The sequence below is a fragment of the Hippocampus zosterae genome, chromosome 3 (assembly GCF_025434085.1).
Source record: "Hippocampus zosterae strain Florida chromosome 3, ASM2543408v3, whole genome shotgun sequence".
Classification (NCBI taxonomy): Eukaryota; Metazoa; Chordata; class Actinopteri; order Syngnathiformes; family Syngnathidae; genus Hippocampus; species Hippocampus zosterae.
The window spans coordinates 14,035,441-14,059,035 of NC_067453.1; the positions used below are offsets into that span (position 1 = coordinate 14,035,441).

General features: G+C 40.9%; 1 protein-coding gene across 1 annotated transcript in view; it reads left to right on the forward strand.

Moving 5' to 3' along the window:
• il34 (interleukin 34) overlaps nt 1–23,595 on the forward strand; it is a 46,725-nt gene that overhangs the window by 16,634 nt on the left and 6,496 nt on the right. Inside the window, exons 3-6 of the mRNA XM_052061823.1 lie at nt 13,333–13,436; nt 16,930–17,007; nt 17,099–17,176; nt 21,888–21,995. Of these exons, the coding sequence (XP_051917783.1) occupies nt 13,333–13,436; nt 16,930–17,007; nt 17,099–17,176; nt 21,888–21,995 (368 nt within the window). The remainder of the gene's footprint in view (nt 1–13,332; nt 13,437–16,929; nt 17,008–17,098; nt 17,177–21,887; nt 21,996–23,595) is intronic.

Sequence of the window (23,595 nt, forward strand, 5' to 3'; positions counted from 1 at the left end):
TTTCATATGATAGTGGAGATTGTGGCTCAACTGACTATAGTCGTCAAACAGTAGCTCCATGAAGATCATTATTGGGATGTTTACATAAGAAGCATACATTGAACTAAGAATAGCTTATCTGTAATCATATCACATGTAAGCGGTTGCAGTTTGTTGTTTGTTCCGTGTAATTGCAAGACGGTACATGTTGCACCTTGAGCAAAGACTGATATAGCATCGGAATTTCTGCCAATGTTTAAATTTCCATACAACAGAACTTTTTCGCTAAAGTCGTATCTAACTGCCCCTGAGAAGTCATATAATTCAAATTAAAATGTAACCACAGAAACCACAGCATGCATGTCGTCAGTAAATCTTGTGTGACCACAGTTCAGGAAGCAGGAAAGGATATTTGTTGGCATGGGAGTTTTTTTGCTATTCTAATACCCCGTGATGGATGATAATCTGCATTACATTCACAAATGCGCTTTATCTGAAATAACAACAAGTCCCAAGAGTGAATGTGAAGAGAACCAAAATGGAATAAGAGGAATATTATACACCAAAAGTTATGTGAAGAAATTGTGTCATGAAGCTTGTGCAGTGGTATGAGTTGCCATTTGTGGGGCAGCAAAATACGTACAAATGATACTTAAAACTAGCCCTCCACCTTCATACATGGGTTTTCAAAAAATATACATACGGTAATTTTAAATTGGAATGTCTGTGTCCTATTCAAACACACATAGTTTTTAAAACCTATATCACAATACAGGTGCCGCACGGGACACATTTGTTTTTTTTTGTTTTTTGGTGTGCCGCCGACAAATGTGCTTTCGAGTTGGTGTCGTTTTATTGAATTTGCTCAAAAATGCGGCGTTGCAGCACATAATAACAAACAAATCGCCTTTCACTTTCAATGTCATTCTTCAACAAAAAAGTGAAAACAGTTGATTGCATTGCTTCAGTCAACATGGCCAGCAGTTGAGATTTGGGATACAAATGACTGTATACAGTCTTCAAAGATCAACCTTGCTGTTGTGCCATATATTTGAAATAATTTCTGACATATTCTTTAGGTTAACGGAACTATGGTTATGGTTTGTATTAAACAAACTTTTTTCCCTTTTTTCTAACTGTATATCAAATTCCATAACAATGTATAACACATGGTGACTTTGACTTACAAATTTCAATCACTCCCACATGTCAAGTTTCTTGAAAATCTGACTACAGCGGCAGCGTGGGGGACTGATAGCACATATGCCTCACAGTGCAGAGGGCATGGGTTCAAATCCGGCCCTGCACTTTCTGTGTGGAGTCTGCATGTTCTCCCCGTGCCTCCCCCGTGCCGGGTTTTCTACGGGTACTCCAGAAAAAAATATGCACGGTAGGTTAATTGAACACTTAAAATTGTCCCTAGCTGTGATTGTGAGTGAGATTGTATTTGTGTGCCCTGTGATTGGCGTGCCACCAATGCCTGCCTGAAAACAGTTGGGGCAGAATTTGGCACGACGTGAGGATAAGCGGAACACGTAATAGATGGATGGAGTTTAGCATCTGACTGGAGTGGTTGGACCTTGTTCATAAGGTGCCATGTTTGGATTCTCTCGGGGGGCTTTTAAGGTTTTCTCCGTTGCCTGAGAGATTGACAAGCAGTCAAGGTTGAGGTTTTCGTCTAATTTGTACATATTATTCTGAAGTACAAAAAAATAAACCCGCAAAAAAAACGCACCTTTGTTTTTAATAGTTCAGTGTAGCACAGAACGGAGGTACTTTTTCGTCTTTTCAACGGTCTCTTATTGCTCGGTGAACTCGTGGAAGGTCAATTATTTGTATACAGCAACCCAATGGATGCTTTGTTTGGTGTTTTTTTATTGTTTAATGGTGGTTACAATTGGGGCTCATTGAACACGTTTCCGCAGAGGGATCGGAATACATCGCCATGAGAAGGCATGCTCAATTACCACAGTACTTTGTGGTTTTCTATTTGAGTTTATTATATTTCTTCTGCCTGAGACATGTTTAGTATTTATTTCAATTGTTTTATTTATGAATACATATATAGATCTCTCTGCCTCTCTCTCTCTCATATATAAAAAAAAAATCCTCGTCTCACCCCCCCTCGGGTGGTGTCCGTCCCTCATTCAGCTCGGGTCCTCTTCCAGAGACCAGGAAGCTTGAGGGTTCTGCGCAGTATCCTTGCTGTTCCCAGCACTGCACATTTCTGGACTGAGATGTCCGATGTTGTTCCCGGGATCTGTTGCAACCACTCATCTAGTTTGGGGGTCACTGCCCCGAGTGCTCCGACCACCACAGGCACGACTGTCACCTTTACCTTCCAGGCTCTCTCCAGCTCCTCCCTGAGCCCTTGGTATTTCTCGAGTTTCTCGTGTTCCTTCTTTCTGGTGTTTCCATCATTTGGGACCGCTACATCCACTACAACGGCTTTCCTCTGCCCTTTATCTATGATCACGATATCTGGTTGGTTCGCCATTACCATCTTGTCAGTCTGGATCTGGAAGTCCCAGAGGATCTTCGCTCTGTCATTCTCCACCACCTTCGGAGGTGTTTCCCATTTTGACCTTGGGGTTTCCAGTCCATACTCCGCACAAATGTTTCGGTAGACTATGCCAGCCACCTGGTTATTGCGTTCCATGTAGACTTTCCCTGCCAGCATCTTACACCCTGCAGATATGTGTTGTGTTGGATCGTCTCAGGTGCCTCTTTGCACAACCTACACCTTGGGTCTTGTCTGGTGTGGTATATCTGGGCTTCGATGGCTCTGGTGCTCAGGGCCTGCTCCTGAGCAGCCAGGATGAGTGCCTCTGTGCTGTCCTTCAGGCCAGCCCTCTCTAGCCACTGGTAGGACTTATTGAGATCGGCCACTTCGGTTATGGTCCGGTGGTACATCCCGTGTAGGGGCTTGTCCTCCCATGATGGTCCCTCTTCCAGCGCCTCATCCTCTGTTCCCCATTGTCTGAAACATTCTCTGAGTACGTCATCCGTTGGAGCCTTCTCCTTGATGTATTCATGGAGCTTGGATGTTTCATATATATATGCTTCATTGAGGGAACATTTGAAAATGAAAATGAGTAACTTTCTGATCATAATAAAGAAAAGTCGAAATTGTTCCCGTCATCATCAGCTTTGAACAAGTTTCTTTTTGTCTTTCAATTACTATTACCCCCTGATAAAAGACTACTTTCACTCCTGTAATTGTGTTAAATGTAAATGTATACACTACGGAGAGGGCTTTGTCTCACCACATTTTACAACCAAACACAATTGGCTTCACTCAACAACGCAACCCGGGCGTACCATCCCAACTTTTTTCCTTTTTTTTGGTATGGTTTATATGTTACTTGTCCCTGCACTCCTTCAAAGTGAGGAGCATAATTATTATGTACTATTATTCAGCATCCACAGTTTTTAACAAATGCTGAATAACAATTTCCGCCAACGCTAATATCACCTTTATTTGGCGATATCTTTATCAAATACAGTCATTTCATTCATTCTTTGCGCTCAAAATAATTGCGTTAGTTTTAAAAGGAACCTTAATTCTCTAGCGAGCCGAGACATATGGAAGACTTGTGGAATGTAGTCCAGTGGTCCTAGGGTGCAATAACCATTGACAGGTGCCGCAGGTTTCCTGAGTCCATGCAACACAGATGTGGAACAGTTCTCAGAAACTGTAAACAGGACCATGATAAATCGTGTCGACACTTATGAAGTGTATGGGAGGGAGATGCTACAAATGGGGGGAAAAAAAAAATACAGCAAGCCGGTTATATAAATGTACACCCTACAAACATTGTTTTGGGACAGCATAAGATTGACTTGATAATAATTACGCTTCTAACATGTCAGATTGCAAGCGCATCCCTTGTGTGAAGTCCTCTTCTGGACATTGCAAAGAATTTCAAATGGGGCTTCAGCTGGCCCAAACTTAATGCGCAGTCTTGTTTCATGGCACAGTACCTTGTCAAATTGTAACCACAAAGATCCGCCTTGGTTTCATAAGAACCTAACACATTTTCAAAGACCTGTTGCATTGTTTTTGTACAATTTGGTCTGTGCTGATTGTTCTTTTTTTTCCTGGCATTTAATATTTCATCATTATTGTCATCCCTCAGAAACGTGTCGTGTTATGCCGGTCTCCATGCAGGCTTGACATTGCTCACACTCCAAGTAAATGTTACAAGATTGATGAAAAAAGTGAATTTAAATTGAGTCCAGGCAACAATTTTTTTCCTGTGGTTGTTTTTTTTTTTTTTTGTTGTTACATCATAACATATACAATGTTATATCTACATTTGTTAGATATACAAAAGCTTCTAGTGCTGGCCTCTTGCAATTCATACAACCCGTAGGGCAGACCTTTCCCCTCTGACGTGTGATGGATGTGTAATCTAATCCTCTGGCGTTCAAAGCACGCTAACAAAAGTACATAATGAGAAACACTGCCCAAGGCAGATCACAGTGAGGCTAACCTAGAAGCAAACTGGTGAGGTTTCACGTCACTTCCATGCAGTGCTGCTCACTTGAACACGTTTGTGTTGCAAGCTCGATTAAGATCCCAGAAAATTTATTTGAATGGTAAGTAAACGCGATGTTAAGAATTGTAAGGCTTGAAAAGTTAGCGATTCATGCACATTGCTGTCAGGAAAGGGCGTTAGAACAGTGGCATAACGACCACCACTCTGCATGTCTGTCTCATATTACGGACTCTCTCAGCACTTTCAAAGAACATTTCATTTGGGTTTACGGTGAGTTGCCGGTTTAAGACTTGGGAAGGGATGGATTCCGCATCAGGGAAAACTCCCACAATATCCGTATTTTATAAATCGCACTTGTGTTTTTCCTTGTCCTCATGCATTTAATTTAGTCTTGATACCTGGTCAATATTTGTTTGCTGCCTTTATTGGTGGATGGTCAAAAGTAGTGTCGTAGTACAGGCACGGTTACATTTCCCGAATGATGCGCAAGTAACTGAAAGACTCACCGCGCCACTCGTGCCCTCACAAACAGACACGGGGTACAACTCATTGAAATTTGGCAAGGAAGTTAACAACACTTTTCTGTGGTGTGTTAAATTTACAGGGCACATTTCTTTGAACTTTACAGGGATTTTTATATAGTCTTAAAGTCAAGTCTATTGTCAATTATGCTCTGTGTGAAACATAAAGCACAGATGAAATTTATTTCTTCTCAACCACAGTGCAACCGCAGGAAAGAGAGTAGCCTCTGCGGGTACCCGCGGCGCCATCAACAGAACAGTTAACATAAAATGACAAACTCATCCAACACAACACATAAGACACAGACAGTCATGCAATCTTAACCACCTTTTCTGCATACACTCTGTTGTTTGAAGCACTTAAAGATGAAAGAGGCGAGACTCAAACTGTCCTTTCACCAATGGATCAGAGACGTCATACTGAAAATGTGCACACTGTCTGCTATGAGCTAAGTTTGAAAGCAAACAAGAAGCTGTAGCGTCCATTGACGAAAAAAGAGATTGGCTCATATCTCCTCTCCCATGTAAATCCGCTTCAATTCCAAGCGGCGACTCACAGTTCCACATCCGCTGACGCTCCTTTCTTCTCATCGTCGGCTCCACAAACTATCCATCCATCCAGCCGCAGACTGTCCAACAGCACCGACATTTCCGTTGGACATAACGGAGGCTGTGAAAAGTGCTGCCCATTACAGGAGCAAAAAACACAAGTGCCTCGGGACTGTCCAGCACCGATAGTCAAATGGCGCCGACATTCCTCCCAATCAAAATCAGTGTTGGTACACGCGTTGTTTTGAAACACTTCTGATACTCAATTTGAATGAATATCAAGTTTTATAAAGGATCGTCGGAGATAGGCACTCAGAAATAACGACAAGACACTTCTGGCTACCAACAATAGGCACTTTATTGGTCCCACACAGAAATGATAACACAGTTCAAACAAGTTGTATGAAGCTAAAGAACTCTTACCGTGTGCCAGTAGGGTGGAGAGCCAACACCCTCAGCAGAGTGAGCTTCAATACGAGCTAGGCGTTTGTACGGAAACCCATAGCGGACTCTGCTGAGGAGCATCGCTCCCCTCCTTATCAAGTGGCATTGATCTCAATCAAGTTTTGACAATTCAAACAAAGCAGACTATGAAGTCGTCAAGGCAGGCTAAATAGTTTATCTCTGAAGTCGTCAAAGCAGGCTCCAGAGTCCATCTCTGAAATTGCTTAGGCAAGCAAGTCACCAAGTCATGCAATCATCTCAAAGCAGTTTTTTCACTGAGAAGAAATACATTGATTAAAGAAAACATCACAAAATATATTAATATACCACGCGTGCTGCCAAGAAAGCGCAATCACCAAGCACTGATTCTTCTCCTTTGAAGAATGTCGTGGCCAAAAAAAAAAACCCGCTGAAAACAATCCATATCAGGTCCACACGACGTAACAACAAACACCATGTGACAAAACAAAACACAAAAACAACACAAAAAAACTCCAACAAAAAGCAAGGGTCTTGAAGAGCACTTGCAGACGACTGCCTACTTGGGCACCATCTTCAAAATTCAAAAGGATCATTAAACTTTGATGCTCCACCTTTAGAGATGGGATGGGCAAATTCTCTATGTTACAGTAAAAGTAATTTGACTGAATATTTTACTCTCTTGCAGGGTTTAAATTGTACTTTGTTTAGACTGGGACCAAATAGTCTTTCGATTGTAAAATGTCGGCCTACTCTACCGTATGTATGTGTAGAAAAAAAAGCTAGTGTGTGGAAACACAAGTCAAGTCGTCGCATATCAACTCAGGCTAGGGATCATGTCATTTTGTTACTAGAAATAGTTTCCTTTTTTTGCCTTCCTTTAAAGTATATAACTGACTTGTTTTGGTAGATGCTCCTTGTTACAAACAGCCTTCTTGTTACAGTAAAATATTTTGCCAATATATCTCCCGTCATGATCGATCTGTACATCATACAAAACGATGGTGTGCCAATTGAGATGATACAATGTGCAAATGTGGCTATGCTGTGCCGCCTAAAAAAACGGGTGCGACAAAATCTTTGCTGGTGTGACCAACTTTTTCAGTTGGTTGTAGCGTTGCTACCAGGGCAAAAGATAGTGTTGAGCCCTGCTTAAAATCATTAATGATTAAAATGATGCATAGGTAAATTATAAAAAGATAATCATTTGAGATTTGCACTCGGAAATAATTTTTGAGGAGCACAGGAATTCCACCGCTATTTTGGGAAGTAGAGAAATGTTTTTCATATTTGGTTCATCTTAGCCAAGCCATTTGGATCTTTGCCCACATTTCGTCACAAAGACAGAGATAATAGTATTCAAGATTGGCGGATCTCCTTGTTTTCTGTGAAATTGGATTTCCTCCTCACCCTCCTTGAAGCAGAGAAAAAAAATGCCTTTGGTATTTTGCGATGCACCTGTCAGACTAGCACAAACATTCTTTGGAACACTGAAATGTAATTTGTGCAAATGGTATGATTTTACTTATTGATCTATTCATCAATATGTTTTCCATTTTATTGGGAGACACTAAACATTTGCAGAAAACCACAAAGATGCATTTTTGGGGTGAATCCTGTAGTCGTCCACCTTTTCAAAGCGTTTTAAAGCAAAATTGGTTTTGTGTCCCCCAAAAGAATTCTCACCTAAATACTGACATGGACAAATACCCACCAAGCCACTGTGAAGCCAACATTAAAAAAAGTATTGGTTTAAGATGCTACTTGTGGTATATGTTCCCATGAGGAAATTAAATTAAAATAAAAACTTTGATTCTGAAATAAGTCTAGTCTCCATCATTTATATCTGAGTTTTGAATGCAACACTTAGACACAGAGAGAGAGAGAGAGAGAGAGAGAGAGAGAGAGAGAGAGAGAAACACAAGTTTACTTTGTAACATCTACCGTCAACTTTGGAAGACGTTACAATGTATTTTCAAAATATCGTTTATTACAGCCAGGCACAAAGCGTCAATGTGAGCGAGGTAGCGCTCCTAATTACATTTCAAGTTGTTACACTTGACAGACCAGTCGAACACATTCAATATAGATTACCACAACCACAACACCCACAAATATATTCTAGTTTACGTGACTGTCATCTGCATGGAATGATCGAGTTAAAATGCACTTGAATTTTTTTGTTTCGTTTTTAAACTCGATTGACGGCACGGTAGGATGCAACCGTTTTTTTCTTGAAAGAAGCGGTGATCGGAGTGGGAGTAAATTCTAAGCCCACATTTTCTACACACTATGAAGACAATAATGAACATTTATAACCAAATTTTGAATTTTGTATTGGTAGATTCATTGCCAACTGGGGTGGCACCCGGGAATTAATAATTACCGGTAATCATTTTTTCGATTAGCAGTTGAAAAACGAAAGAACGAATGATACACGGATTTAGCTCCCTCACTATATGATCAACATGAGTACCAAAAAAAAAATGTACGGTAAATAAAAATCCAGAAGGATGGATATTGAATAAGACGGTGTGTTGAATTTGCTCCATTTTATTTCGTCAAGTGGTTGCAAGAAATAAAATCTTTTTTTTTTCAGTGCACACGTGGTCTTGATTGAGTGTTTAAGTTAATGGAAAATTGAAACTGATCCACATCTGTATTCCAGAGATCTTTGGAACTGTGTCGTTACTATTTCCAGAACCAGAACTAAACAAAGTGAAGCAGCATAGTACGTATAATATAAATCGGAACTAAAAACTTTGGTCTCTCCTGCTTTCACATGAATCAAAGATATTGGCCATAATTTCCTGATGAGCTAATCATTTGAGATTAAGGGGCAATGAAGGTGTGGAAGAAAGACACCATACCGTATCAATATCCCACCGTTATATACTTAGTTGTAACAATGTAGTATGGCAACTGAACTCAGACTCAAGTCCATCTGCCTGATGAGTAGATTTTGCACTTCATTAAGAGACGTTAAATTGCACAACTGAGACTCAAACGCTGAGACAACCATAAAACAACAATGTAGTATGGCAACTGTACTCAGACTCAAGTCCATCTGCCTGATGAGTAGATTTTGCACTTCATTAAGAGACGTTAAATTGCACAACTGAGACTCAAACGCTGAGACAACCATAAAAAAAAAATGTAGAAGAAGAAGAAACACCAAGACGTTTCCATCAAAGCTTCGGCGGGGTGACGGCACCTAATGCGGGTAGTCGTAGGTCGGGGGAATCTCTGTGCTGCATACGGAGCAGCAAGTTGCCCCTTAAATGATTCACAATTTTGAAAAGGAAATCTAGCCTTGAAGCATGATACACTTTTTGTCAGAGTACATGCTGATGTTCTCCTGAGTTCAATATCAGCACATTTTACAACACTCCACATGATGCTTCCAAAAAAACCCCCAAAATCCTCTGCAATAGCATTACGCCCCCCCCATCTCAGCGCAAACACAGTGAGAGCCAGGCCTAGACATTCTTAGCACACTAGGACTCCACTCGGTAACTTAACATGCTCCCATAATTTATGGCTGGTCTGCTGTGGTTCCGCAATGCTTGTTCCATCCATCTAGTTGACAGTCACGAAGAAGTTGGATCAATATAGAAGGAATGACTTTCTCACGAGAACTGAATCTTAAAAGAATCTGGTTTGAAAGGAGACCACCTCTTCTTGCTATGTAGCGCACTTGACTTTGAATATGTTGACACATGACCAAATAAAATATCACCTAGAAGAGGAAGACAAATTAGAATTGGTTCAAAAGATTCAAAACACCTTGAAAGGTTGCTCGTTTGAAACCACCCTAAGCGATCAATGGTCTGACTCTGACCTACGTGGACAGATGTCAGTCAAGGCACTTTGATAGACCGCTTGGTTGCATTAATAAAGCAAAGTGGTTGGCAAAGTAAGAAGACATCTATTCTGGTGTGCAGTAAGCACTTTCCTCAGGATACAACTCCTCGTGGGGAATCGTTTTTGGTTAAGTGTCTTTTGGGTTTGAATGGAGTGCAAGCACACTGAACAAGGTTTTGTCAAATTCTGACAGTGTTGCTATTCCCGCTGAGATCAAGCAAACAGTGTAATACATATTTTATCTATGTAGCACTTTCACAACAGCTGCAGCTGTAACACAGTACTTCACAGATATAAAATGTCAAATATTTTTACAGGGATAGCATAATCCTCTCGTGGTGTAGTGAGTGTTATTTTCCAATCAAAGGAATAAACGGCACACAGAGAGGGAATAACTCTGCATCAGAATTGATTCCCTTGTCTTGCTTGCGAATGAGCACCGGAACAATGTTGGAAATAAACACCATCATGGTGTCTCCTTTTAAGTAATGAAGCAATCTAAATATTTACCGGTACATCACTTGTCGTCGCATGACTCAGTGGTAGAGTGGTTGTTTCCCAACCCGGCGGTTGGTGGTATGATCCCCAGCCATTGCAACCATCTCAAAGTGTCCTTGAGCAAGAATATCACGATGAAAGCTCAAAAAGAAAGCACCATACAAGTGATAGCCCATATAAGCTTCTCTGTACTCCTACTTGGACCTGAACAACCGCACACCACCTTGCACTAACGCTCAATCACAGGCCATTCCATTGTAAAGATGGAGAAAGTTCGAGGCATTATGGCCTGCTTCAAAATGTCATAACTTCCTTTATGTATTATTTATGATCCTAATTATTGACATATTGACAGCATTTAAACACTGTTTTGTTACTTTATTCCCTCTCTTTCCGGTGCCATTGGTCTGGGGGGGGATGATTTTAATAGTGTTGCATCTATTTTATGGACCATCTGGTGTTGAGAAAAAAAAATGACTTCACAGTTACAGAGAGCAGAAGGAACAAAAATATTTTCTACTGTGCATACACACGAGTTTAATCAGCAAATAATAGCGCGAGCGTGAGTGCACACTGTCCCACCATGTCTCGAAAGCAGATTACCAATGCATGAAGTCACCACTGGCTGATTTAACTATATCTGTTAGGAGATTCTCTTCCTGTGTAGAATTTGCCTGTTGCAGCTTTTTCCACTATGAGAATGGTGTTAGAATTTTTGGTTTGCTGTTAATCTGTCTTGTGTTGCTCATTTTCGGTTCATCAAAATAACTCGTAACTTCATTTCTGTGCCAGCGCATGTCTAGTGTAGGATGTTTGGGGCCGTGTTGTGCTTCTCTGAGGGTTCATACGGATGGAGTTGACTCTCCCCATACTGTAGTCTCCACTCAGCGTTAAAAAAAAAAAAAAAGGCGCATCCTCATCTTCGTGCCGGGGCAGTGGTCAAGTTCAGCGTGTTTGTGGATTCAGTAAATGCCATCTGCAAATGTAATGCACGGTCTTGCGGGTGCAAGGCAGTCTCCAGTTACCCACGTCACATGCACGGCCCGCCACATCATCCGTAAGGGGAGATTTTGCAGTTTACATGCCATTGTCATGAACGGACTCTAGTGAGTCTCTTATGTTTCCCCGATGTCAAGTCCTGGTGCGCTTTGACCTCCCTGATTTTGATGGAAACGAGGAGAGCATGCTTTGATTGGCCGGCAACTTTTTATGTCTCTCTTATTAAGTAATAGGGCGGCCCGGTAGTCCAGTGGTTAGCACGTCGGCTTCACAGTGCAGAGGTACCGGGTTCGATTCCAGCTCCGGCCTCCCTGTGTGGAGTTTGCATGTTCTCCCCGGGCTTGCGTGGGTTTTCTCCGGGTGCTCCGGTTTCCTCCCACATTCCAAAAATATGCATGGCAGGCTGATTGAACACTCTAAATTGTCCCTAGGTGTGAGTGTGAGCGTGGATGGTTGTTCGTCTATGTGTGCCCTGCGATTGGCTGGCAACCGATTCAGGGTGTCCCCCGCCTACTGCCCGGAGACAGCTGGGATAGGCTCCAGCACCCCCCGCGACCCTAGTGAGGATCAAGCGGTACGGAAGATGAATGAATGAATATTAAGTAATAGCAGTGTGGTGGTTGGGGTTGGTGCCATTGCGTTTGTATTTTTTGGTTCAATATTGCTTTTAATGTGTTCGCTATGATCACATGGAATTGTGACGTTTATTTATTTCTTCTTTCAAGTTCTAAAAAATTGCATTTGGTTTGCCTGTGAGTATTGCTGATTGTGAGTGCAGCTTCCTGACATTTGAAACTAGTATATGAATATCCAGTATGTATAAAAAATATCTGGTGCTAACAATGTTAAGTGAATGGTTAACACGTTAAACTGTGCCCAGCAGTGAGAGAAAGTCTGCAAAGACATTATCGCCAGACATTTTGCTGGCCACCATAATAACTGCCGTTTTAAATTGGCTGAACGATCTTCGTGAATATATCTGATAACTGTAAAGGGTGTGAAAAACTCCGATTGAATGTAGACTGTGAAATATAAATGTGTCCAATAAGAACTCAAATTGTAAGAGTCGCGATACGCTCCACCACGTGACTCATGTGAAGATATGCGGTCCGGATAACGGATGGACCTTTTTGCATAGGGTCTCCAAGTCTGGTCCTCGTAAGTCCCTGTACAGCTTGTTTTATATGCAATCTTGTTCCAACACACTTTATTCAAAGGATCAGCTCATCAGCAAGCTTTGCACAAGCGTGATAATGATCCTGAACATTTGAGTCAGGTGTCTTGGAATTGGGTTACATATAAAACAGGCTGGACAGGGGCTTACGAGCACCTGACTTGGAGATCCTTGTCCTACAAGAACCGAGTTAGTGCTCAACTTGAATCTTATTCATGAGACATGCATAAAACTTCCCAGTGAATGCATAAGATTAAGATTAAGATATCCTTTTTGTCCCACACTGGGGAAATTTATAGTCTCCAGCAGCAAAATTAGGGGGTAGAAAGAAGAAAAACAAAGTGTTTGCATTCACAAAAATAAATGTTTCAGTTTCAATGCACAGTTCAATTGAGGGCAATATAGATATAGATGAGTTGGCTGTGCTATTTACAATTGTTTTTCAGGACTGATTGACTTAAGATAAGATATCCTTTATTTGTCCCACACTGGGGAAATTTACAGCCTCCAGCAGCAAGAATGTAGAATAACATTTACCCTGCAACTAAACCTCATGCTACCCCTTGGCCAGTTCAGTTCAATTGTTTCGATCCGCCTCTGTGTCTCTAATTGATTTCATGGCGTAAAAGATATGCAAGCGTTCTTCCCACTATTCACGCTCACATTTGTACCCATGGAAATTTGTATTGGATAAAATCGTTGAACACTATTGTTTTGTAACAACCTTTGTGATTGGCATTCTGCGAGGGGCTGAACACCCCAAAGGTGGATATTCGTAATTTTCCTCGTGTTCACATTGTTGATGTTAATTTTGTCCCCGTAGGGCTGTTTCTGCTCATGCCTGTTCTGATGGCACCAACGCCGCCAAGCATGTGCACTCCCTTGAGGACGCTTGATGACAATCTGAGCCACAGGCGACGCTACATGGTAAGAGAATGATGGCATGTTTAAGGCCGTGCCACATGAACTTGAGAGCTGAAGAATGCTGCGCAGCTGAGGTGGTCACGTCATACACTAGTTGTGTAAAATGGATTGAAAATTCAACTTGATGTATTTTTTTCAGTCATCAATCATGTGTTGTTTTGGTCATTTTGTCCAATTCGAAGACTTCCCCATCAGTTATTTTTGACAACAATCACAAGGAAGATCAAAAATAGCAATTTTCACAGTGTGAGTCAAATGACTCCAGAGGAAATGCAGCTGCCTGAGACAAATGAAGATGGAAAACTATTGGTTCTGTGGATTGTGAGTGCAAATGGTTGTTTGTCGATGTGTGTCCTGCGACTGGTTTTCAACCAGTCCAGCGTGCTAGGGGGTCTTCAGAAGTTATATATTTTAGAATAATAGGCCTTGCGACGCCACTTTTACAACACAAAACAATACATGCTAATTCATATAGCGCTTTCACAACAGCAGCAGCTGTAACAAAGCGCTTTGTTCTTAAACTTGCTCAATTGACTTAAACCACTTACTAGATCCTATGGTGAAAGTGGTCAGGACAGAAAATAGAGAACACATGACAGATTTTTCCGTAATCTCCAATGTGGTCTGAATGATTACTTACTCTTTTGCTCGGGATCCAGACGTTTTGCGGAAATACATTTTTCCAATAATACTTCATGTTTTAAAATATTCTTTTTCACCAAATAGTGACACATGATGCACACAACACTGGCAGGAGCAGAGATATGGACAGAATACAGGCTCTACGTATTTTCATCATCTTTAATTTTGTATTTGTGCCTGCTCGTAAGACTTCACACTAGCACTGGCCTTCTCTTCATCCTCCCTCCACCTCTGTGTACCCTCTGGCCGTCTCAGCACGATGGGACGCAGAGCTTTCAGCCGCTCTGTCCCCAAACTCTGGAGCTCACTGCCACCCAACATCCGTAATATTGATTCTCTTCCCACATTCAAATCCCATCTCAAAACCCACCTATTCAAAATCGCATACTCGATTTAAATTCATCTATTTATAATTTTATCCGTGGTTTTATTGTCTGCTCTTGATTGTTATAAATATCCTTGAGTGTTTTGAAAGGTGCTTATAAATAAAATGTACCATTATTATTATTATTATTATTATTCATGTGGGTTCAGTAACCTGACATTCTTTAATTTCAGAGTCCAGTATTGTCTCGAATTCGCGATATGAACATTTAAGATATTCATATCGAAATAGGCGATGATATAAGTCATGTGACCTTGCCATACGTGTGTTGCATGTAAATCACACTTCAATGCACCACAGTTCACCTTCCAAGTTTGGCATTAATTGACGGTAAAAAAACAGTAGATAACGATCGAGACTGCACATGTGCAATAAATCTATTTCCGTGTTTGCTGTCAAGTGGATATGGATGGTACACACATACCTTTCATGTCTTTTGGGACATTACCTGACCATATTTATCATTTTAAAATTACCAGCGGCTAAAATACAAGAGCTTGATGAAAAGTCAATGTAAATGTGTTTTGTATGGTGTGAGTGGTTAACTTTTTTTTCTTCAAAGCGTACAACACATACATCGACATTCTGAACAACTTATCCTTAATACGATCGTGCATGGACAAATTGGTACATAACAACACACGCGTTGATGCGGGACAGCTGGTAAGCATGTCCGCTTAACACTGCAGAGGTCTGGGGTTCGATTCCAGGCTCCTGCCGTCCTGCGTGGAGTTTGTATGTTCACTCTGTGCCTGTGTGGGTTTTCCTCCCACATTTTCCTCCACCTAAAAAAAAAGAAAAAAAACATGCATGGCAGGTCAAGGGAAAACTAATTATTTTTAATATATTGCTGAGTTTGTTAAATGTTGATGGCTGTCACTAAGGCCAATTAAAAAAAACACTTTGCACATCATTTTGGATTAGTTTGCCTTTTCACTGAACCCATAGTGATACCATTATCACATTGTTATTGAGATATCTGGTAAAATGATAGAAATATTATATTTTAGCCATATCAGTCAGCTAGCGGTAAATATTATCTTCCAATTTAAGGTAAAGTGAGTGTCTATTCCTTGACGTGTGGGGGAGGTGTGGGGGGGCATTTGTTTCAAGTGGCTAACACACCCATTGAGTAGAGAGACACAGTGTCTATGGGAGTGGAGGCCATAATTCTTGGAGGAATTATAACAGTTTGAGACCAGTCATTGAAACCTGACTTGGTGTTTGAACACACTGAATGTTTTAATTCGATTTGTAGAAAATGCGTTCAAGAACAGATGTCTTCATATTTGCACAGTTTACTTTGTTGTCTGCTCCCCACTGTACACCAAGACAGTCTGTCACTGCTCTGAAATGTGACTCTGTCTTGGTTTGTGGATGTGAGACATCCAACCGGCAGCCACTCTTCAGTTTATGACAAACTCCTTAGTTGAATGTACACGTAAAAGTAAAAACGAGGAGAGGAAACATGAGGAATCCGCAGTTGAGCTGGGGCTTTAATCATCACGAGTACAATGAGTGGATGGGAATATTTGCAACGTTGTGGAACAGTGGTTCTCAGCATTTTTTCACTGATGTATCTGTTTGGGGTCTATCCCCCCGGTCTAGTTAAAATGGTATAACCCAAGAGGCAACGTGCGGCTTGCCATCGTTACCGTCAGTTGCGATTCATGCTATTAAAGCATTAGTCAAACGCCATCATGACTTGTGTCGCCATCATGACAAGTACCACTTTACCCGCCGCAAAGCATTTTTGGATGAAAAAACAAGCAAACAAATAAACAAAAAAATAGAGTGCTGTGCCATCAGTGTCTGATTTATTCAACTTTGCAATTCCATTTGTAGTTGTATCTCGAGTTGCAGAAAATATATATGACAAAAAAGAATTATACGTACATAAAAATACACTCGCCTCCCTTGTGTGTGGACAGCGTGGGATCTGTTCCCAGGCGGTGACAGTGCGGATATGGGTGCGAATGGTTGTTTGTCTCAATGTGTGGCCTGCAAATGGCAGGCGACCAATTCATGAGGTCGTAAGCCTTCTACCCGAAGTCAACTGGGTTAGGCTCCAGGACACCCCCGTGTCCCTTTTCAGGGTAAGCGGTGTTGAAATTAAATGGATGAATGGATAAGGTATCATCCATTGGGATCAGAGTACAGATTTGTCAAATCATTATCTTAATTTTACAAACCCAATTCCAATGAAGTTGGGACATTGGGTTGAACATAAAAACTAAATACAATGCTATGCAAATCATTTTCAATCTTTATTTAATCCTTTCATGCACCCCGTAACCAGTCCAATGTACTAACTGTCCTGAAATGGGTTAATTGAATGCACTACAAAGACAGGATATTTAATGTTCAAACTCATAAACGTTATTATTTTTACCAAATTATCATTCATTTTACGGCTGTAACTTGTTCCAAAAATATTTTTATAAGTTACAACCTTTTTTTGTGTTGCAGAAGCACAATTTCCCCATCAACTACACTGTCAGGGTTCATCACGAGGAAGTTTTTACACTATCAAACATCAGCAAAATGGTAAGCGTGTTAATATTGCTACTTGAATGAATATTTCATTTCAGTTTGTTTCTTTCTGGTGAACAGTGCTCAGCTCCTCTTCCTCTTTTAGAAGCTACGGATGGACAACTTAGAAGAACTTCACCTTCAGAGGATGTGGTTCCTTGTTAACCACAGCGTGTTGAAAAGGGTACGCACTCATTTGTTGTCTTGATAGTCCTTGGCTTCTGCGAAGAGTACGATTTTTTTCCTTCTGTCTCTCTGTACTAAGTATCCACCACGGACTGATCGGTGACCACTATAGTACTGTGTCAGCCCTGTTATGTATTTTTAATGACATCCTTCTGGGTAATGATACTGGAGACTATGTTTACCTACTCGCTCATTTGCAGCACCAGATGGGCAATTGTGGTAGTGCTCTAGCGTGGTTTGGTCCTACTTGGCAGACGGAACTTTTTGTCTTAGCCTTGGTTGGTTTGCTCCATTGTATGGTGTTTCACATGGTTCAATTTTGGGGCCCCTGCTGTTTTCATTCCATTTTCTTCCCCTGAGTTCCATCTTAAGAAATCCTGGCATTTCTTTTCACTGCTCTGCATACAGGCTGCCACAAATGATTATTTTGTGATCATTATTGATGATTATTATCGACTTATCACCAGCAGTACTGGAAGTGACAATTAGTCATCTAATCTAACCATAGGTATATTTCGGCATATTGCAACAGCATGCTGGTGCTCTTATGTAACCATAATTAACTTATAGCCTAAATCTTTAAAGGTATGTACACATTAATAAAGGACACTTAAGGTGATAGGTCATTCAACTCAGATTAAACTTTGCAGCTTTTACCAGCATTCCTGACGTATTTATACATGATGGAGCAACTAAAAATAAAGGTGATGCTTAAAGCCTATCCCAGATATCTTCGTACAGTGGGTCGAGTACACCCTGAACTGGTTGCCAGCCAATTGCAGGGTACACATAGACAAGACACCATTCGCGCTCACAATCACCAGAAGTTGTGCAAGTTTGAATCATAAATAACAGCACTAAGTGGAAGTGCTGTGTGCTGTGACTCAAACATTTTGATCAATAGATGTATATTTTATTCTGCCCATGGGAGAAATTGGACCCCCACGCCCCCCAGCTGCAGTTTTCACCCAAAAAAACAATAGACGAGAAAGTCAAGGCACAAACAAAAGCAGCATTGAGAGGGACTCATGGAAAAGTAACAACTCTCAGCAGTGAGAAAAGGAGACGGAGATGTGATGTTGCTGTAGGGCCATGGCAAGTAATAAATCAAGTAGACCAGTTTACCACAACAGTATTGATCCAGCAAGTAATTTATTATCATACAATTGTAATTTCCCAAAATGATCACGTTGACATCCATGGGATATTTTTCTGCATTTGGCTCAATATTATTTTTATGATGATTGTTGCCTGCCGTTCAGCAAAGATCACGTCTTTTGGATAACAGGACTACTCAAGTTGCCAACTCATTTAATCGGAGCAATTCAGGCTGCTGAAAACAGTGATTCACAATGTTATGACATTATAATGATTGTGACATTTCTTTGTTTTAGTTTTCCCCTCATTTTTGAGTCAGGGTAGTGACTTTGTTGAACATGATTGTCTACATTTAAAAAAAATCACAAGTGCCCTATAATTAATTGATCTCCAGTTAATCTGTGAAAAGCAGGTACTTTCAGCATCTTTTTAAATTTTGTGTTTATTTGTGTATGAATGTTATTTAAGCAGTTCACGTGTATTGTGCATGGATGGTAATGTCACTGTAGTTGGAGGAGCGAAGTATACGATGCAGTTGGTGGAAGATGGCATGTGAACAGGATTATGAATTTGTTCGACTATGATGCTGTGTAGCAATGTTCAAGTTAGCTGCATAATAATTTATAACAAATGGTAAAATAGGCCAGCACGGAGCTTGGCTGGTTAACACGTCCGCCTCACAGTGCAGAGGTCATGGGTTTGATTCCTGGCCCCTGCCTTCCTGTGTGGAGTTTGCGTGGTCTCGTTGTGCCTGTGTAGGTATCATCGGGGTACTCCACTTTCATCCCACTTTCCAAAAAACATGTACAGTTGGTTAATTGAACACTCTAAATTGTCCTTAGGTGTGATTTTGAGTGTGAATGGTTGTTTATGAATGTGTGCCTCGCGATTGGCTGTCAACTAGGTCAGGGTGTGGTACTGCTGGGATGGGCTCCAGCCCACCCACAACCCTCGTGAGGATAAAGCAGTTCAAAAAATAGATGGATCGTAAAATAAATATTTAAAAAAAATAATAATCCTGCCACATAATGCCCATTTCTGCCTTCTCCCACAAGAGTGCAAGCCAAGAACCAGCCCTAGGAGAGAACGGGGCAACGTGAGATATTAGATAATGTGAGACAGCCCCTACGTCGAGCCAACAAATAGAATTTGTGATTATGTGACCACAATGTGATTTGGCAGCTATAATGTAAGTGTGGTGTTGAAATGAATCACATTCAACCACATACAAATTAATTGCATGCATTGATTACTAGTCCTAGAACCTGGGTAAATCTGCTCTGAAAACCAAGTCACCGACTACACGACCTGGCAGCGTTTGGAAATTATAGATTTTCATTATATTATATTATTATTTATCATAAAGGTTAGTCAGCCTAAAGATTAAGTGCATAATGATTGATGGAATACCATGGTTTTAATGTGAGTTCCCAAATTTAATGAAAAGTCAGTGTGAAGGTTATCTTCGTGGTAACTACTGTGAATAGTCATTGAACACTGGACATTGCGTAAGGCAGAAATGTTTTGCACACCAACCATCTGTTCCTTTATTTAGTTCATCTGGTTTGCCACGAACTGCAGTACTGCAAAGTGAGCAATTGCAATCAGTCTTTTCTGGTAGGCAGTCAGGGAGCACTGGTTGGAAGCGGAAAAGATGCGCTCGGAGTGTTGGGGTTATTTACCTAGCTCACACACATCCATAAAGCGGTTTTCTCGGACACTGCCTGACCAACCATCTTTGCTTATATGTGGTTAATCTGGTTTGCGAGTGGCCATTGCAAATTGGGCAGTTGACTGTACTCAGAAGGTTTGCTGGCTTATCGAGTAACACGAGCTGACCACAAGAAAGAGTGCAAAAGTGGTGGAGGGGTTAGTTACCCAACTCCCACATTTCCATGAAACTGTTCTCCTGGACACCCTCCACTGACTACAAGTCAAATGAAGAGAGAACAACCTGACGGTCCACTGAGAAGATGGACCAAATACAATGGCTAATGAATGTAACTGCACGGTCGAATGACCAAAGGACCCGAGGAGTATGCAGTTGGTAGGCCAAGGTCACAACTTACTTGGGCATCAAAATCCACCAGGTGAAGACTAAAAGCAACGACGGTACTGCAGCAACTAATTAGACACGCGGGAATTGTAGCTAGCACCACATTGCTCTCGATCCCACCATTACATCTGGAGAGGGGGAAGACCCATCTTCCCAGGATGAAGCACCACAACACACGTGTCATGTATTCAATGATAGCTCACAGAAGGTCCAAGCACGTTTTACCACAGCTTCCTGTTGGTAAAAATCAAAGTCTAGTGCTGCTGGTTCCTCTTGTACGAATCCTTGATGTGGCCACTGAATCTGCGTAACATTACATTGCCAACAGCCATGAAGCTGGATGCATGAACCAACAATTACATTCAGAAGTGGCTGGGCCTGAAAACAGCCCTCTTTGGAAGAAACACCCTGAAGCTTCCACTGAAATCGATCAGCGCTGGCTATAAGCTGCAGAAGGCGGTTCTGGTGTTGAGAGAGGGACTGGATTCTGATGTCCATCACGCCAAAGCCCAGACTTGTACTGTACGGAAGTGTAACGTTGCAAGCCGTCAACCAGTCCAGTGATAGCTTAAAGTACCAAGAGATCTTAGGAATGCAGAATCAGTGATGGGCTGATCATGCCAAAGATGTGGGCCAAAGCCACAGAGATGAAGAAGAAAGATCTGGTGGCTTCAGAAGTTGAGAAGAATGCAATTAAGAGCTGTGTGCCAACGGCAACAAGGGAGCTGGACTACCGGAGGAGCCGTGGTGAAAAGTGCAGATGTGGGCAGATGAAGCCCACCAGTTCTGCAGCTCTCTGAACTTATTCAGCTTGCAGCAAAATAATTTGAAATAATGAATGCATGAAAAGTCATTTGAAAAGCATCTACAGACATCAGATGTCAGGAATTAAAAGACAAGGAATAACAAAACATAAAAGCACAAAACCCAAAACTTAGACTCTAACACCGACACATCCAGATGACAGCAAACCAATAATTCATTCTCACAGTCACAGTCAGTGCGTGAGAGGTCTGCTTTTAATACACTCATTAACAAATCCAAGCTCCCCACCTCTCTTAGATGAAAGTTGACTATTTTTAACTTCTATTTGTAATTGAATCTAATTGAACTAGTTTTGAAACATACTGATTAGTTATTACAGGTAAAACTGAAGTGTAGTTAATGGCACAAGTACCTCAGCACTCAATAGTTTTCCTCCATTACCCATGATTTTAAATCTTACTTTTCAATTAAATAACCCTTTTCGAAAGGGAAAGTGGCAGAACGTTTTTTTGCTTGTTTGTTCATTTTTTTATGCCCTCGTTTTAATGTGTTACTGTATTGTCGAATGTCACTGTTTAATCTGAATCGAAATGATCAACCCTCACCATCTATCGGTCTCATCTATTGTGGCAGTGACAACCTGCAAACAAACAAAAATCAAGCTACAGTAGCTGCATGTGTGTTTGCGCAGAGTATCAATGTGCCTGAAAGTTTTATGATAGCTCAAATATGTTGAAATGTTTTTTTGCATGTATGAAAATAGTGCCCTAAATCCAAATTAAATTCCCAGATAATACGAGTCATGCCAGAAAGACATCCTTCACGTCCCTACACTACAAAGTTGGAGAGACGTCTGCAAGATGCCGAGGGAGTCTTCGTGCAGTCGTATCCTCCAGAGGTAAGGCAGCGGTCATGCTTGTCTACAATGTCTCTATTAAGTGGCTACTTGAAGAAATTGAACACATAATTGAGTTTTTCTCAGAATGCAAGGCTCTGAGGGCATTTGAGAGCTCAGGCATGTCACATTGATCCCATTTATGATTATTTCCAATGAATAGAGGAATAAGCCCACAGGGTAATCAGGGTCGGGTCGTCATTATCAGGAGATAAAAACTGGCCTTTTTTTGTAATTTGATTAGGATTGGAGTGTAGTGTAGGCGAGGTTGTAAAAGGAATTTGTTCAGGGTAATGGGACTGAGGATAATTTATGTCTCGCAAAAACTGATACGTGATGTACAGTCTATATGCGCCTGTGACTTTTCAAGTCACGGACCATGAAAGAGTACCATGCTTACATGGAAAAGATTTTTTTTTAAAACTGTGTTGTACAGTTGGAAGCAAAACGTTCTGAATGTAAAACATACAGGAAAAGCATCAATCTCAGAACAACAGCATCTCTTTGTCCAAAGATGTCTGACACTGTATATTGCTGTTGGAGTAACATGTCACAAAAATATTAAATGAAGTCAATCTCGCATTCCATTGCATGTTGCACACAAATCGGCCCCAAAAAACGGGACATGCATGGCGTCTAACCAACATGCTTGCTAACAAAGCTAACGCAACAGTCAACATCTGCGCTTAGTAGTCCTATTTGACACAAAAAATTCATCGTAAATATGCTCGCTGAGATTTTGTATTAAGTCAACAGCAACAGGACAAAGGGGAAGAACAAATTTGTATCATCAAAAGTGCCATCGCTGATAAGATTATCGTCTTCCAAGGCGAAAATCTCGCATCAACAAGCATGATCTAAGAAAAATAAAGAATTAACTTAAAAAAAAAAGAATAGGCAATGGAAAATATTCTGGTGACAGCATGAAAATGGACTTCATAGTCTACTGAGCGATCTAGTGAGTACCGGTACTCAAATTAAGATAGCTGCTGGTGCTATTATCCTGTGTGTTTATGTTTTGTTTTTGTTTTTTTTAAATTAATGTATTCCCGCTTCCATGTTCCATTGGTCAAGTCTCTTATTGATTGAGTCTTCCATTTCACCTGAGAGCACAGGATAATCCAAAAGGATAATCTGACATTTGTAGTTTTTGGTCAGGAATGAGCAAAATTGGGACAAAAACAGCCTTACTTTTACGCGTGTTGCAAGCCTAAGCAAAACACTCGCAGGACATATGATCTCCTCTCATCTTGTGATGCTGGCTGAAATGAGGTCGAAAGACTAGTGAGGTGCATTGATGGCTCATACCACGTACGATGAAGGTTTGGAAGCTCAAAGTTGAGCCCATATTTTGAAATAATTTGTTCGACATGTCTGTTTATTGATTTGCTGGCTTGATGTGAAGACATTCATTGCAATGACAAAATCCTTTGTGCATTGTGTTTACATAAGTGTTGATTTACTGTCATCTCTATTGACCAGTGGATTCTTCTGCTATTGTATTAGGTTATTCTTGTAACATTCCTCAAATAATTCCTTCCTTGTATTATTTGGTAATAATTCTCAGTAATAGATAAGCCTGATCCGTTTTCAATCAGTAATT